General features: G+C 41.0%; 1 protein-coding gene across 5 annotated transcripts; it reads left to right on the top strand.

The window, feature by feature from the left end:
• Positions 1 to 10,551: 10,551 nt before the first annotated feature.
• Positions 10,552 to 16,069, top strand: LOC147616291 (RNA-binding KH domain-containing protein RCF3-like). 5 transcript variants are annotated; one of them, XM_086777364.1, is made up of 9 exons: positions 10,552 to 10,714; positions 11,343 to 12,034; positions 12,189 to 12,701; positions 12,903 to 13,148; positions 13,250 to 13,591; positions 14,159 to 14,229; positions 14,383 to 14,509; positions 14,644 to 14,836; positions 15,093 to 15,522. In XM_086777364.1, exons 2-8 carry the CDS (start codon positions 11,348 to 11,350, stop codon positions 14,809 to 14,811), a joined length of 2,154 nt encoding a protein of 717 aa, XP_086633490.1. In that variant the 5' UTR covers positions 10,552 to 10,714; positions 11,343 to 11,347; the 3' UTR covers positions 14,812 to 14,836; positions 15,093 to 15,522. The 5 variants fall into 5 exon arrangements, with proteins under 5 accessions (XP_086633490.1, XP_086633488.1, XP_086633489.1 ...); XM_086777363.1 differs by lacking the exon at positions 15,093 to 15,522 and adding an exon at positions 15,967 to 16,069 and having other exon boundaries at positions 10,634 to 10,817; XM_086777361.1 differs by having other exon boundaries at positions 10,634 to 10,817; positions 14,644 to 14,832.
• The last annotated feature ends 1,995 nt before the right edge of the window (positions 16,070 to 18,064 follow it).

The raw sequence follows: 18,064 nt of genomic DNA, 5'->3' as shown, positions 1-18,064 counted from the left end.
TCTCTCTCTCTCTCTCTCTCTCTCACACCAAAGCGATAATTTGCAGGTAAGCATTTTCATTTTTTTTGCTTGAAGCTTGTCTGCGAAAAAAATGTTTTCGTCTGGTGTAGAGAGAGAGGTCGTCTGGTGTAGAAAGAGAATGGCTGTGAAGCGAGAGAGGCCACTGGAGCTATGCGTCTGGTGAGGTCGGCTTTGAAGAAAATAAGCGGCTGCCTAATGCTGCCGACGGGCCAGCCCTCACGCGAAGAGACAGAACTGCTATCAAGCTGTCCACTGTGTGGGAGGTGCGAAGACCAGCCCCAAGACGTGTAAAGAGCTGAAGATGTCTTTGCTGTCCCACTGTGTGAAGGGAGCGAAGAGAGTACCAGTCCTCGTGGCCAGCCAGAGGAATTTGGGCTGGGAATAACCGCTGTGCACAGTAGCGCAGGCTCAAGCCTAGGCGTTTACATACTGGTCGGAGGAAGGCGGTCGGGCTAGACCACCGCACGCCGTATGTCGTGCTGTGAAGGACCCTCTTAAGGGGGCAAAGACCAACCCAAGGTAGACTGAACCCAGCCACGACCAGTCGCAGCCACCGCCGGCGGCTAGCCATGACCGGCGTAGCCACAACCGGTGGCAAGCCCTGACGGGCGGGCGGCTTGGCTCAGCGCGGCGGGCGGTCGGCCCAGCGGGCGGCCTGCCTGGCCCACAGGCGGCCAGTCTTTCTTTCATTTTCATTTTATTTTATTATTTAAAAAAAAATTCAAACGAACAAGTGGAGGGATGATCCCGGCGGTGACGAGGGATAATCTAGAGTGTTCAGGCACAGCTTCCCGAGGAAATTAATTTTTGTTATGAGTTGCAGGCACTTTTCTCTCGAATCGGAGCATCCCGGAGTAGCGGCGCTTGTAGAGGCTCGCAGTGCAACACAAATCGACAGTCGATGAGACAGTCGTCTCGCAGGCGACCGTAAAAGGGGGGTGATGACTGTACCTCCATGCTCAAAACATAGCGTATTATGTAAGTAATTCCGAGCTAGACTAGGGCCCAAGCCATACAGCCACTCCCTGCCTAGATATATCTGCTCTGGCTAAGTGCATGACCTGAAAGTCAAGTGGAGCCTCGTAGTCCTGCATAGATAATGGGACCCCCAATACTACGGTATTCCATACCGTTTTGTCATACCCGTTGGCTAGGCCAACAGTATACTCATGATCGCTCTGGGTCTCAGTCAACCCCAACTTCTTGACTAACGAGTAGTTCGAGAAGTTGTGGCTAGCTCCATTATCGATAAAAACTATGACTCTACAGCCACCTATGGTGCCATACATGTGCACCATGTCATGCGGACCTACAGTAGGCTGCCACATCACTGGTGTCACCGAACAAGCGTGATGCTCATCACAATGACACACTGTCACCTCTCTGAATTCTGCGGAACAACTGAGAGGGAGTCTCTACACTGTATGCAATTGCCTAGAGGATTTACCATCTCTTTTGGGCTCGTTGCCCCTCGTGCTGGCTTTAGGCTTTGGACACTCAGCCTTCGTGTGCCCGACCTCATTGCAATTAAAGCAGCGATTTTCCTTTTGCGCTTTAATATACTGCTCTTTCTTTTGGATTTCGCTGTCTCTTTTCTTCCTGGATGGTCGCAGTTTTTTAGACCAATGACCACCTTGTCCTTCCTGGTCCATCCTATCCCCCTGCTTATCACTGCGGAACCCTTTTCTTTTAAGGCCTGACCTCCTCTTCTCACTACCCTCGGCCCTGCTAGAACCACCACGCGCACTACGACGCTTGATGTCATCAAATATCTATGCATACTTAATTGCCTCTGCTAAGTCTTTAGGCTGTAAGGGCTCTACGTACTCAAGGTAATCATCTTTGAGGCCTCTTTTAAAGCCTCGCAGTGTCTGGAATGCATCCATCCCCTTTAGCTTGAGTACTATCTCTCTATAGTCTGAGATGTACTGAGTCAGGGATTTGTTCTCCATCGAGCACTTGTCCCATAACTCCCAGCTTCTCTCCACCTCATTAACAGGCAAAAACTCTTTTCGAAACATCGTTTCAAACTCCGTCCAAGTGGTAGGATGAGTTGTCAAACTCATCCACCACTTGTACGCTTTGCCGGTTAATGAGAGATCAGGTTAGAATTAAAGCAGAAGATGTTGCGAAGACAGCATTTAGGACCCGTTTCGGGCATTTTGAGTTTTTGGTTATGCCATTTGGGCTAACCAATGCTCCAGCGACGTTTATGACGCTGATGGACAACATTTTACGTCCATATATGGGAAAATTCGTAGTAGTTTTCCTGTATGATATTCTTGTGTACAGTAAGACACAGAAAGAACACATAGAGCATTTGCGTCTAGTGTTCGAGTTGTTGCGAGAGCACAAACTATTTGCAAAGAAGAGCAAATGTGAATTTTTTGAAACAGAAATTCACTACCTTGGCCATATTATATCCGCCGATGCTACGCGGATGGAGCCAGAAAAAGTAGAGGCTATTCTTAAATGGCCAGCGCCGAAGAATCTCAAGGAACTGCAGATTTTTCTTGGCATGTCGGGGTTCTACCGACAATATGTGAAGGACTACGTGAAGATCGCAGTCCCATTGACTGACCAGTTATGGTCAAAAACTAAAAACATTAGTTGGGGGGAAGCCCAACAGAAGAGCTTTGATAAGCTCAAGGTGACCGTAGCAGCTGCACCTGTTTTGACTATTGTCGATCCAAATGAGCCGTTTGTTTTGGAAACAGAGACGCTAGTAATGAGGCCATTGGGGCCGTACGTATGCAAAGGGGACGCCCAATTGCATTTGAGAGTAAAAAGTTAGATCGTGCGCAATGTAACTACTCGGCTTACGAGCGAGAGTTACTAGCGATAGTTCATGCACTGAAAAAGTGGACACTATTTATATGGTGTTACTTTTGAGGTCCGGACGGACCATGAAAGTCTGAAATGGCTTTCAAGTCAAAATGAACTGAAGGGTAGAAAAGCTCGGTGGGCGAAAATTCTACAGGAGTTTGACCTTCAGATACGTTACCAGAAAGGTAAGTATAACGTGGTGGCAGATGCACTTAGTCACATGCCACAGATTAATGAACTTAGTTTCACAGTCTTCAAGAATGATTTCTTGAAGTCACTACGTGGTTTATGTGAGCACAATCCATCTTTTACAGAGGTCGCGCTGTACGCGTACGCACTTCTTCACAGACGCGACCACCTCCCTCGTTGGCACCCATTGCTAGTCCGGAGAGACTGGCCGAAGGTGCGACGGGAAGGGAAGCGAGAGTTAGTCCGGAGAGACTAGCCATGTCTTCCGGGTATAGTTGGGAGCCGGAGAGCTCTGATGTAGGCCCTTCATCACCTTTGACTGCCACGGCTTCAAAGGAGAGTGATAAACTTCATCGGGGGGAGAAATATGCTAATTACTCCATTGAACGACGGGTACTTACTCTACAAGGGTAGAGTATGTGTACCAACTATTGGTGACTTTCGGGCCCAAATTCTTAAAGAAAGTCATGATAGTCCAAGTGCGGGTCATCCCGGGATTCAGAAGACCTATGCACTAGTAAAAAGACAGTTTTATTGGCCTAGTTTAATTAAGGACGTCCAGACTTATGTGCTGAAATACAATAAGTGCCAGGTCAATAAACACGAACGTCTTAAGGTTGGAGGACTACTCCATCCGTTGGAGATTCCTCAGGGGAAATGGGAAAGCATTTCCATGGATTTCATTACTGGTTTACCCAAGACGAGTCGAGGGAATGACTCGGTGTGGGTGGTAGTGGACAGGTTAACTAAAATGGCAAAGTTTATCGCCACGAAGAAAACTGTTAAAACACCAGAGTTGGCAAAACTCTTTATTGAACATCTCTACAAGCTATATGGCCTGCCCGCAGATATAGTATTGGATAGAGATAGAAAGTTCAACAGTCATTTTTGGAGGGAAGTCTTCAAAAAATTGGATACTACTCTGAGTACGAGTACAGCAGATCATCCGGAGTCTGATGGTCAAACTGAAAGAGTTAACCAAATTCTAGAGGATATGTTGCGTTCTTATGTTAGTAAGAAGCAATCTAATTGGGAAGAGTACTTGCCCTTATTGGAGTTTGCCTATAACAGCTCCAAACACTCAGCGACGACTGGATTTACACCATTCATGTTAATGTATGGATTCTAGCCGAGATCTCCGATGGCTGTAGGCCTAGAAAAGGAGAAGATTCAATCTGTCATCATCAAGGATTTCCTTGAAGATATGAATGATATGCTTAGAGCCGCACGTGAGAGCATTCATAGCGCTCAGGATCGTGCTAAAACTTATGCGGATAAAGGACGTAGAAAGGTGACCTTTGCAGAAGGTGACTTTGTATTCCTTAAGGTTCCTGCGCAGTCAAAAACCATGAAAACGGGCTCGAGTTACCAAAGAGTTCTCAAGTCCATCATGTCTTCCATGTCATTAAACTAAAGAAATCAGTTCACGGGCTAGAGAACGCAGTTTCTCCAGAGATTTTGGTGGACTTGATAGAGCCACCAAAGATACCACATGAACCTGAAAAGATTCTAGAGTATCGAGACAGACAAAACCGACATAAAGTGTACCAGGAGGTACTTGTTAAATGGACAGACAAGGATGAGGAGGTAGCTACCTGGGAACGCCGTAGTGCCATTTCCAAGAGGTTTCCCCAGTTTGTTTTCGAGGACGAAAACTCTTCTTAAGGGGGGGTAATGTCACGTAGGCTGTAACGCTTGTTACCGACGGCAAACCGGATGGCCAAGGACGTGGCCATCCGGGGTTCAGTGGGAGAGGACGCCCATGCGGAGTCATGGGCGGCAAGGCTAGTGTGGACGGTAGGCCACACACTATATAGCCTGGGGGATGAGGGGCAATCCTCATTCTTCCTCTATGGTGGCTGGGTGGTGAGCCAGAGGCCGTCCCCTCCTGTGGTAGCGCCCGTAGCAGTGTTACGGTAATCTAACAGTGAGCTTGCATTTCTCGGGCGTTTATGGTAAACATTCTCATCAGATCTTTCAGAGGATGTATTCCACGATTTACAAGGTACAATGTAAACTATTAATGTCTATCAAGCTACGACAAAAAATGAGGCTTTGTTGCAAGTAAAGTGCATTCTTCAATAGCATGGGTGAAGGTTGTCCAAGTTTGAAGGAATGCCTTCGATTGATAGATCAGGTAGGGAAAGAGTTGTGAATAGGTTATTACAAGAAGAGATAATGTTTGATCCTATGCAATATAGAGAAATGACCAATCAGATGCAAATGACTCTTAACAATTGTCAGCGAGTTGCCTTTAATCAGATTCTTAATACATTTGATAGGAAGACCTTCCTCTATAATTGCTTGCTTTATCAAGTATGTGGAGATGGCCATGTATCTCTTGTGTGTGCTTCATCTAATATAGCTGCCTTGTTGTAGCTAATGGCCATATGGCTCACTCTCGATTCAGGATACCATTATACCTAAATGCCACCAATATAGGCTTCAAGAAGTTCTACTTTTGATGCATAAAAACTCTCCTTGAAATTTACTAAAAAGTGTTAAATAATCAAATGAAATAAATATGTTACCTCAAGAGTCAAAGTAGTCGTCGTGGTATTCTTCTTCTTCATCATCACTAATCATATTGAGTCCAAGTGAAATAAACTTTGACTTCTATGGACAATTTGATGCGATATGTCCAATCTTGTTACACCTATAACACTTCTTTGAATCATGTTTATTAGCTTTTTGTGAAACATCTACCTTGGTGTTAATACTTGTGTTATGGTCATTAAAAGATGTGTCAAATGATTTTGGAGAAGTTTTAGGCTTAAAAAATGTTGATGCCGAGGTTTGGGGTGTGAATTTATCGAATGATAAAATTCATATGACACTGGTTATCTGTATTCACGGCCATAAAAGAGACTTTCTAAGAATATTATAAGAAATCGGTCTACCTCAAAAATTAGTCGATATAATTATGAACTTCTTTAACAATTGAATTAAAAATATTATACTTGTTAAATACAACAAGATTATATTTAAAGCATGCTCACTATTACAAGGATAATAATGAGAAGCTTACTTGGAAGTGCTCGAATCACTGTCTTACGTAAAAATATTGGAGGAATTATTTACTACGTTATAGAGGGTAGCAACTTACTTGTAAGTGTCGGATAGCTTTGCTACAAAATACATCATTAAAAGGATACAAATATCACAAGCATATGTGACATTTTAATTTGCTGATGATTAAAATTATCGAAATTGGAGAAACTTGCTTAGGTTGGACTACAAAATATTAGTTAGAAGAAAACGAATCGATAAACAATAAATTTTTTTAATGCAAGTAATCCAAATTACACAAGGTGAATACTTAACTGGTAAATCATCGGAGATTTTGCATATACTAATCTGCAAGTTAGTTTCAATTCATAATATAATATCAAACTTCAATTGTTAATTTATAAAGTTTAGAAAGTGTAGTTATTGCTTAGCTTTCATATGCGGAGTTTGTAAAAAGTCGGAAGCTCGTATGTTGAAGAGTAAGTAAGTAGTGTCATTAGAAAGCCTTGATTTAATCTGCAAAAAGGAAATCTTAACAAAAGTATGAGACATTGTTGATTTTATAGAGTTTTGACATTAAGCCTTGGAGAGTTTGCTCAACTTTGCTTTTCCTTGTAATCCTTGGTGTTGAATTCGCTTGAAGCTTGTGCTTGAGTGAAATGGCTCCCTTTTTTTAAATAAATAAATTAAATTAATTTAATTTAAATTAAAACTAGAATATTAAAGCCAAAACTTTATAAAAAGAAGCTTTATAATATGTATTTTAGAGCTTATATTATAAAGCTTTAGAACATAAGGTTTTGATATATATATATTTATGGTTATAATAAGTTTTATCAAGCTATATATATATATATATATATATATATATATATATATATAAGTTTGTTAAAAAAAACTACAATAGGGTCTGTATGAAACAACCCGCAGAGCAAGCGTATAAAGGGGTTTTGTCTTTTTTTTATATTTAATCCCAAAATTTAAAGTTTATAACAATGCTTATAATAAGGCCTTTTAAAGCTTTTATAAGGTTATATATTATAAAGCTTACTACAAAACTTAGAATATTAAGCTTATAAAGCTTTTAAAGGAAAGTTATGCTCTTTGTTAAGGAATTGGCTGCCTAATGGAGAGAAGGGGGAAAAATTTGCACAGCTAGTAGCGCCGCAATTGGAGAGGATGGACACAAAGGTGGCAAGCAAAGAGAGATAGAAAGGAAGGAGGTGCGACAACACATGGTTCTCTTTTTTTTTTAAAATATAAAAATAATATGTATATATATATATAATTTAAAGTTGTTGCTTACAACTTTGGTATTTAAAAAAAAGATGATTAGCGCTCAACGCAAAAGGGAGGAAGAAAAAAGAAACGAAAAAATAAATTGGGAGAAGAAGAAGAAAAAATAAGTCTGCACAGGCCTCATCCGTCCATGATAGGTTTCTTGCTCCATCAATCTTCTGAAGATTAGAGAGTGGGGCTAAGGGTTTTGGGCTATGGTGAATCCATTCATATGGTTGGATTTGAGGGAGATAGAGTACATAGTAAAAACACTTTCAAACTTGAAGCGTGGTTTTCTACTTGTGCAGGGTGGTTTCAAGAAGAAGGTGATGATTTACTCCCATCCCTTTATCAAAACCTTCATGCAAGGGTCCACAAATTTCCCATGACCCTTCTAATTTTGTCTAAAGGTCCTTGAAGCTTTGTCTCCTTTACCCTTTGGAATTTTGTGAGCTTCTTGTTTTTCTTCAAGTGCAAGTACCCGTGGCTCTAATACCATAGTCACGAGACCTTTTTATACTTCTTGAAGAAACAATTAAGGAGTCACAAATACATCAAAAATTAAAGCAAATACTTGAATCAAATTGATATCAAAGAGCATACCATAGCATAAGACAAGAGAAATAGAACAACATCACTCATCCATGACAAGATTGGGTGCAATCTCCCCCCTCATGCATGTAGCTCCACTTCCACGACATGAGTATTTTGAGAATTGTATTCAATAAATAGCCCAAGGAGCTATTAATAGTTGTGCATACAAAATTGGGCTTTGATTTTCCACTTTTTACAAAAATAGCTCAAGCACTAGAGCTTGTTCACACATTAAGTGTAAATAATCAAAACTATTTTAGCATATGTGCTAGGAATATAGCAATGACATGCACAAGCGTGCATAAATAATTTATACAAACATTTGGTACATGGTCAATAAAAATAACTCATACAATAACCTTGTGCTCATTCGCACATATAATAACCTTGTGCACATTCGCACATATAATAACCTTGTGCATATTCGCACATTCCATTAAGTTGATCTGCACACATTAAATCAAGCTTATTTTTCTATGATTATTAAGTATAAAAAATATGATGAAATATATACCTATAACACTTTTTGAATGTGATCCTTATCGACCTGAGTGTTTTATTTTAGCTTGATGGGGTTGTAAGCTCAAAGAGTCTATTTTGTATCGATGTGTTCTTTTTGGCTACCAAAAACCTATTAATTAGGAGCCTATGGGGCATGGTTGTAATGAGGACTATTTACATAGCTTTTTTGAGGTCAATCTGTACTCTTGTCGAAGAAGATGCGGCATCTATTGACCAAGGTTGGTTGAATATCATGATTGTATGATTGTAGAGCTCTTTGTCTTTGAAAATCCAAAGTTCTTATGGGTTGTGTATATTAACTGGGTATAGGTTAAGTCCATAGTGTAGGCAGTCTATTTTGTTGGCTATCTGTGTAATATAGATTAATTTTGAGGTTTTTTTGTGTGCTTCACAAAGCTTTCTATTTTATCCTTTGCATACACATTGACACGTATGTACTTTAAATAGGATTTGGATGAGATGATCTTTTACGTTTGTCTCACTGACTCTGCTGCTCAAGTTGAAGATACACAAATGTCCTGGTCCTAGTTATTTAGCTTATGCATTTTTAATAATAATACTAAAGTTAGCTATCTAAGATAATATGTAGATCCCTTTCGATGGAGAGCTCCTATCTGTGCCCAATTGTTGGTTAACCTCCTCAGGATAGCAAGTCTTTGTTGCCGGGTAAATTTGCTAATTATTCTTTGTGAAGAAGAGAGTGTTGTTTGGTTCATGCATAAGTCTTGATGTGGCTATGTTTATATTGAAACTCTTTGTATGTGACTGGTTCTTCGATGGAGAATGCATTTCGCTTGGGTTTGTAAGCTAAATCTTCATAGAGTTGTAGGCCCTTGCAGTCCAAATTGCATCACTATGTCTTACTTAGGCTATCGAGAGCTTATTGACTAGGAAGCTATTGGACATGGTCATAATGATGACTATATATATAGCTTTTTGAGGCCTACATGTATGTTTGTCCATGAAAGTACGTCATCTATCGACCAAGGTATGTTAAACATTATAATTATATAAATGTAAAGCTATTTTGTCTAAAAAATCCAAAGTTTTTAGTGGGTTTTTATGTCTTAACTAAGTACAAGTCAATTTGAGAATAGAGCTAGTAGTTTTGAGTATAGGCATCATCGTAGCATATGTAAGATAGTACGTAGATGTTATCTTTTTGACAAAGGAGCCTCTACGTCTACAGCACACCAAGATTCTATGGCACCATCTGATTCTACTTAGATATATTATATTTTCCAGTTTAGAGTCATTGTATATGAGTTTTTTTTGTGGTTCTTATATAGGTTATGGTGACCAACATTCGTATGTGATGACCTTCTACTTTATAGTTGTTATATATGAGTTTTTTTGGTGGTCCCTATATTGTTATGGTGACCTTCGTATGTGAAACATTTTGGCGACCACATTTCAGTATAGTCTATTATATTCATGAGATTTTTTGGTGACCACTATGTTACATAGCTTATGGAGACTTTTATATGTAAAGCATTTCAAGCACCACATTTTCGTATAGTTTTCAAATGTATTGTTTTTTGCGTATAATGTTTATTCATGATTCTAATTATCGTTTTGGTCATTTATAAATTTTCAAGTTGAGAGAGAGAGAGAGAGAGAGAGAGAGAGAGAGAGAGAGAGAGAGAGAGAGAGAGAGAGAGAGAGAGAGAGAGAGAGAGATTGTAGGAGATGATGAAATCAATGAGAGATATTTGCTTAGCTATTGAATTGGAGTGGATTTGTGTCTATGTCCAATCCATCATCTTAGGATGAACCCAACAAGTTAGTAGTTTTGCTAACATGCTGCATAATTTGTTTACAACTTGGTGATGTAAGTCAAGTTGCGATCATTGATGTTATGATACCAATCATTCGTGTCCCAAAGTGTAAGCTTTGGCGGGACATTGGCATTGGGATGGTACAGTTGTTACGAGATTGATGAGAAGACGGTAGGGAGATGCATAGTCAATATAAAAAGTTCCATGAAGATATGGTGGGAAAAATATTCACATTCTTGGAAGAGGTGTGTTTGAGCATTTGAGTTTAACCCCTACCCATCGAAGAAGACAGCTACTGGTGTAGCATAATGTTCTCATTCTCTAGAATTGAAATAAGATTAAGGTCACATTTACCTATCTACTCTTTTAGGGAACCTTGGGCCGTTGTGTAAAAGGTCTTACAAAACAACATGCAAGAAGTGTAAAAAACAACCGTTGATCATCAGAAACGAAAACACCCACCTCACGCTGTGCTAGGGTTTGTGCCCACACCAAAGGTACTTTTTTCTTTCGAAGAAGTCACGCCTCACGCCCACGCCCACGCCCACGCCCACGCACACGCACTCTGGAAGCGTCTGTGTGCTGTGTTAGGGTTTTCAGGTAAGCCGCTGTGTTTTCCAGCTCTCCGTGACGGTTTGTTTTCTTACTTCATAGTGCATCTGAGACGCCGTTTCTTTCAAACCGGTTTTGTGGAGACTAGGGTTCTATCGTGTTACACACCAGCAGTGTGATTTCTATGTCTGTGAAGGAAGTTAGGGTTTATAAGGCGGTGTAAGGAGCGCCGATTATGCCTCTGATTTCTATTTGGGTCTTGTAGCTTGTTGCCTGAAAGACTAGCTTTTCGAGACATAGTTTGAGCTTCTTCTCTATAGATGCTGTATGTGTAAAACGCTTCCCCCCCCCTCCCCCCTGGCCGCTGTCTTGTGATGGTTTACACATTACTTTGCAAGATCTTTTGCATGCGAGTTTCAGTTGTTGTACACGTTTTGGCAAAATTGCTCCACACCTCGCAACACTTAAATAATGTTGCGTTATGTCTGCGCATTTTCCTGTTGAACTGCATTCCACGGTGCCAGTTTTGTCTTCACTAAACACAAACCTCGGCTTTTATTTTTTTGCTTGCAGGTACCATGGAGGCACCCTCAGGCAAAAGAAAGCGCGGCTCTGACCACGGGTCCAGAAACCACCAGCATAGGAGAAGACATAGTCAGTTTGGAGGAGGGGATCAGGAGCAAGCTTTACCAACTCCAGATGATACAACATACCGGATTTTGTGTTCGGGGATCAAGATTGGCAGTGTTATCGGGAAAGGAGGAAGCATTATCAAATCTTTGAGGCGTGAAACCAATGCAAGGATTAAAGTATTAGACACCATCCCAGGAGTAGAAGAAAGAGTGGTGCTCATATGGAGCACCCAACACGATGAGGAGAGAAGGAAACAGAAAGATAGTGCAAAAGATAGTGATGGCAGAGAAGACAGGGAGAACGCTGGTGGCAGAAAATCAAGAGCCCCTCTGCCAGAGGGTGGGATGTTCCTTTGTCCTGCACAAGATGCGTTATTCAAAGTGCATGCAAAGATAGTGGAGGATGAAAAGAATCCGCCTGATAATGATGATGAAGGTTACAACGAGGGGGCTCCTCAACAAGGGGGTGAAGTCACTGCCAGGCTTCTTGTCCCAAACAATCAGATTGGTTGTTTACTTGGTAAGGGTGGTAGGATAATTGAGAAAATGAGAAATGAGACAGGTGCACAGATTCGGATTTCTAGCAAGGATACACTTCCAGGGTGTGCTCTATCTTCTGATGAACTTGTGCAGGTAAGGGGTTTTTGTGTTTCCTCCACAAATTGTTTACAGATAGAGCCAGTTGTCTCTACTCAGCTTTAATGTTACAGTCTCAAACATGGAATAGTTAAAAACCTTGATGTTTTCTTCCAGATGGTATTGACACGTTGGTTTGTGGTGCTTTTAGATATCTGGTGATCCTGTTGTTGTGAAAAGGGCATTGTATGAAATCTCTGCACGTATATATGAGAGTCCTTTGAGAGACCGCCCCCAAGGACCAGCTGCTGCTATACCACCTCCTGTTTTGCCTCCTAGAGGACCAATGTTTCCTCAGTCAAATATGTTTCCACCTGTGAATGCCATGTATGGTGCAGGTAATGTTGGCACCCCACTTGTTGGGGCTGGTCCTCCTCCTATGTCAGGCTATGGGAGCATGGATTCAGGAACACCCTGGCCATTAAGTAGTCATTCACATCCTGCCTATCCACCACCTGGATTACCTCAAATGGAGAGACAGGACGGAGGGAGAGAAGAGGATTTTTCAATCCGCATCCTCTGTCCGAATGACAGAATCGGCATGGTAATTGGTAAAGGCGGAAATGCGATCAGGCACTTGCGCGATGCAACTGGTGCCCGGATTAAAGTTGAGGATGTTGTTCCAGATGCTGATGAGCGGGTTATTGCTATCTCTGCAACAGAGGTAAGGCTGTTCATTGCATTTATGGAATGTGTAGACTTTTGATGGCAGTAGAGAGAGATAAACCCACCATACAGACTTAGATCCCTGGCCTTGTGGCCTCGTGTATACTTTCACGCTTAATATTTATTGCAAGATTGTGATACCTGAGTGGTGAAAAAACATGCTGACATTAAATGGCTCCTTGTTGTGGTGATTATATAGCATCTTAATGAGCACTCGCCAGTCATTGAGGCTGCATTGAAGCTGCTAATCAAGATTAATGATGGCGGGGACAATGAAGGGCTTCTGACAAGCAGGCTGCTTGTCCCCTCAAGACAAATTGGTTGCCTTCTGGGCAAGCGGGGCAGTGTCATTACAGAAATGAGAAAGAAAACAACTGCCAGCCTTAAGGTCTTGCAAAAAGTGGACTTGCCTAAGTGTGCGCAAGACAGTGATGAGCTTGTCCAGGTGAAATTCACAATCATGAAATGTTGACTTGTTCTTTGGTTGAGGTAATTTTTGGTAATACGTGATGGTCGACCTTGTTTCGATACCCTTCATTTGTCCAGATCATCGGGGATGAGAATGTTGCAAGACAAGCTCTTCTGGAAGTTTTGTCCAGACTCAGATGCAATGTCTTTGGCATGGAATTGGATGATTATGGCAAATCTGGTGGTGCTGCTTCAGGGCTACCTTTCAGTGGACCTTCAATGAAAGGGGGATTTGCTGCTCCCCCACCTAGCCTTCCTAGTAGGCATGACGTTGGATTTTCGGCTGCTCCCCCTCCCAACCTTTCTAGTAGGCATGACGTGGGGTATCGTGGAGGCATGTACTCGCTTAATGGGTATGGTTTGCAAGGAGGACAATACGAATCCAACTTCAGTGCCCTTCCACCTGCTTCATCCTTGCAGGTATCTCAAAACTCTGTTGTCAGCTGCCAGCTCTCTACTCTTAAGAACTGTGGTGGAGGAGGCGAGGCTTAATGGGTTGCGTGCTGATTATACTTGTTTATATCAAGCTTTTTGTCTGCCTTAGGTCACACTGTAGTTTCAAGATTTTGGCTTCATTTTTTATGAAATTCTTTCATAGGCATGAAGATGACCAGAAATGGGCACGATCCCCCCCCTCTCTCTCTCTCTCTCTCTCTCTCTCTCTCTCTCTCTCTCTCACGACTCAGTTACCGAATTTGTATAGAACTTGCATGATTTGGTCCTTAGGCCGCATTAAAAAATATAGTTAGTTCCCGTTCCTAAACTGTTTCCTCTCTTTCACATACATGTTATCGCTCGTCGCTAGAGTCTAATGTTAATTATGAGTTCAACTGTCCACATTTTCTTATGTTTATCTCATTTGTAAGTTTGGATATTTTGATCCATCATTATCCATTTGCATTCTGTTTTTTCTAGTTGTTTTGTTTTTGTGGACTATACCTGCCCTTGTGTTTAGAAGGTAGTAATAACAGAAGTTTTTCTGCAAAGGGTGCTGGGAGTGGTTATGGAGCCTACTCTGATTTGGACAGCAATGCATACAACTCTCGCTTGCTCGGAGAGTATGATGTTATCCCCTCTTTTCTGTGGCACTAGGCTGAAAGCTATTTTTACAAAAAGATCATTTAAACTAGGAGCCGAAGTTGGTTTATTCTACTGTGGATGCATGCAACAGAAGACTGCTGACATGGTTACTACTTTTGTTTTTGTTACAGGGGTGGTGGTTTGAGTGATGCCTCAGCTAGAAATCCTTTGAACAAAATTGTTGAAATGACCATTCCAGGTGCTTCTGCGAACTCTGTGATTGGTAAAGGAGGGAGTAATGTGACTTCTATACGACAGGTATGTACTTCTTCCATCAAATGCTTGGGTAGCATATGACAGGTTTGCTAGGTTGGTTACTATTCTTTCTTGGACTGTACATAGCATATGGCAGGTTTGCTAGGTTACTCACTATTCTTTCTTGGACTGTACAGATATCAGGAGCCAAATTGACAGTCCTTGATCCAAATCCTATCTCAGGAGATAGAGTTGTAGAGATATATGGAACTCCAGAGCAGACTCAGGCAGCACAAAGCTTGCTCCAAGCCTTCATTTACAGTGGGCAAAGCTCAGCAGGAGCTGGCCTGCGTGGATTACATTAATGATCAAAGCCATGCTGAGCTGTAGGTAAACACATGCAATGTAAATTTTTACTTAGTTTTCAAGTTTCACCCTTGAGATATAATCCTGTCACAGGAGTAAAGGCTTCTGTATGAGGTTGTGGATGGTGCCAGGTAGTCAGGGTCAGTATTAGTTGCTGACTAAAACAATTCTACTGTCAGTCAGTGTGCTAATAGAGTCCTTGCTAGTGCTTTGCTGGGATTTTGATCCGATTCTGATACTCCGTTTCCATTGTGCCTTCCTTTTCATCAAACCGTTACAGCTGTGATATAATTCCCAGAGACAAGACCCTCGTTGCAGCTCATTGCTCATTTTAAACTGAGACAACCTGAAGATGCAGTGCTGTGGGAGCCCTTCTCTTCAGAGTAACAGTAGACTGATTTAAGTGGACTGCCTTCTATTCAAAGCCCTTTTATCCTTTCATCTTTTTTCCCAAGAAGTGTCCTCTAGGCCAGATTTGGATGTCCATCCGTTGCAGCAGAAAAATGCCCATGTGTTTTGTAACTGGCCATGGAACTTATGCCCAGGCTGCTAGGTGGTTTTGCCTGCATATGTAAAGCCAAATCATTCCAGTTGGTTTACCTTTTTGTTGAATGTCTACTGCTTGTGATAGGCTTTGTTTTTGCCAAGGTTTTCCGTCCCTGCTTATTATATTTTAATGTTCAGTAAAGTGAATCCAGAGTTACCATGTTTCCTCTGCCCCATCTGGTGTTAACCTTTCCATAAAAGTTTTAGTTATGTAATGGTATAGTTTTACATTTTGGCCTTCTCAGAAATTCCTGTAAGTTTGGTTCTTATGAGGCATGTATTTTTCTGCAAAATGAATGCCTCCACTGTGCTGTATATTTGTGGAGTTGTTATGTGTGGCCTCCAGTGAATTGTGATTTTCTGTTAAGAACTAAAGAAGCTAGAGTTTTGTTTTGAAGTTGCGCATGCTTTATTGATGCATTTCTGCATTTAAACATCCAACAAAGAAAGAAGAGGGAATTTACTTGTTTGGGTTTCACTGGTTTTTGCCTAGTTGGCTTCGTGACTGTTTTGCTTTTTTTTTTTTAGACTATGGCATGTATGCTGTGTGTACGTGTGTGCATGTGTTTCTTGGCGCTCAAGTTTTTTTTTTTTTGGTTTTTGACTAGGAAGATGTTTGGGGTGTGCTTTAAAGAAGAAATGGGTCAATAGTAAACATTATCAGCTACTCCAAGCCACAGTGTAGGCGAAGTAGCATTCACTAGACCAATCATGCAGGCAAAGAACTGCATTTCCATAGAGGGTTTACCAGCAACAAGTGCCAGTTTTGCTTGGGGTCAGTTATGACTTAAAGCTTACACATGCAAATATTCTTATCTTGTCTGCTGCCAAGGAATGGTGCAGATGGAGGTGGCTTAATGTGGACAAGACTCATATGGATGGATGTCTTCATGTGTTTCAACGTTGAACTTGATGTATGAAGATAGGGCCTTAATACTTTTTAAGACGTACGTGAACTCTACAACAATGCCAGTAATTTGGAGAGCAATATGGTAATTCAAGGTAGGATCCTCTAGTAAAGGGCTGAAAAAAAGAAGTTGATCTCGTAAGATCGAAAAACTTAATTTGATGGATTTCCTAGTAGGGTGGAATTGACATGTACCATAAGGTGATTGAGGAAAGGATCCCATAGAAGGGGCAGGAGGATGTGAGTATGCGTAAATAGCCTCCTCTGGAAATGGCAAATGTTGTATTGGTGCAATCTTCCTTCGATTGTGTACACCAAATCTTAAGTTCATTTAAACTTAATTTGATTTATTTACTAGTAGGGTGGAATTGACATGTACCACTGGTTTGGAGAAAAATAAGGTCATTCAGGATAGAATCCTTTAGAAGGGGCAGGAGGATGTGAGAATTGACCCCCCTCCCTGGCATGTCGCATCCTTTATTGTCATCACAATTGTCATGATCCTTATCAGCAATCTTCTTCTCGCACTCTTCACTGGTATTGTATATTTTTGGTGCTCTTCATGTGGTCATCCTAATAGGAGGCTTCGTCTAATGAAATTGCTCGTGACTAACCTTGGCCTTGCATGAACAAACCCTTTGGTACAGGGTGGCCGAAACTTATAAACAAAAACTTAATTAAATTACGACCACCCAATGATATCAAACTCATCTTGGGATCCAAGTTTGGCGACCTCAAGGAGAAGGGATTGCAATGCGCGAAGTTGGTGGTAGCTTAATGTGCACTCCGACGACCTTTCTAATATGGGTGGGTCTTTAGCTAACTCTATTAACATAATACATTTTCTCTGTGTACGGATTGAGGTGTGAAAATAAGTTATGTGATTTGCAAAAAATCATCTTAAAAGAATTTCTAATATATAGAAAATGTTAAAAATATAGTAGTTGAATGTAGAAACTCATGGTAGGTAAAATCCTCTGATTTAAAAGTTGTAATACCCTTCAAAGAGGATTCTGTTCTTCACAAAAATGGTGAATTATGTTTTACCTATTAACATGAAGGCTAGGTTTTACCTAACCCTTCAAAAAACACCTAATTTACACCAAAAGAAGGTTGGATCATATTTTCTCTTTCAAATCTAAATTTCATTTAAATTTGGGCATGGATATGTTGCATAGAAGAAAACACAAACTTGGAATTACTAGTATATTGGTGGATTTACAACCTATGAGGTTGTTGGAGAAAGTAAATAACTATCCATGTTGTGGGGGTGAGCAAGGGTCCAGGGTACACAGTTTTTGGTCAAAGTATGTATCCCACATGGGAGTCTTTCGATGTAACCTTTTGGTGCCTATATAAAAAGACCAATTTTCTAATAGAAATATAACAAAGTCTTTTGGTCATTTTGCATATGCTCACTTGTGTGCAACTCACACTCTCTCTCTCTCTCTCTCTCTCTCTCTCTCTCTCTCTCGTGTTAACAACATCATTAGTATTAATACTTTTGCTAATCAACATGGCTAAGCATCATTACTTTTCACCCTAAGATCCTTAAACCTTATTTCTTACATTGTATCAAAGCCTTGATGCCTAGTTAATCCATAATCTTCACTAATCTCTCATCTCCCCTTTCTTGCAAAATATAGCCTATAGGTTTTTTTCTTCATTCTGCATAGTGCATGATATCCAAAACATTTTAGGTCACCTTGTAGCTAACATAGAGAACTTTCTACACAGAAGAGGGCTTGCCCTATCTCTCAACAAAGCGGTGCAATTTTGAGCTGCAGAGCAAGCCGCTC

Source organism: Cibotium barometz, chromosome 38 (assembly GCF_041138505.1).
Source record: "Cibotium barometz isolate CiBa-2024 chromosome 38, ASM4113850v1, whole genome shotgun sequence".
NCBI classification, from domain to species: domain Eukaryota; kingdom Viridiplantae; phylum Streptophyta; class Polypodiopsida; order Cyatheales; family Cibotiaceae; genus Cibotium; species Cibotium barometz.
Note: the sequence above shows the minus strand (reverse complement) of the source record. Positions and strands in the feature narration are given on the sequence as shown.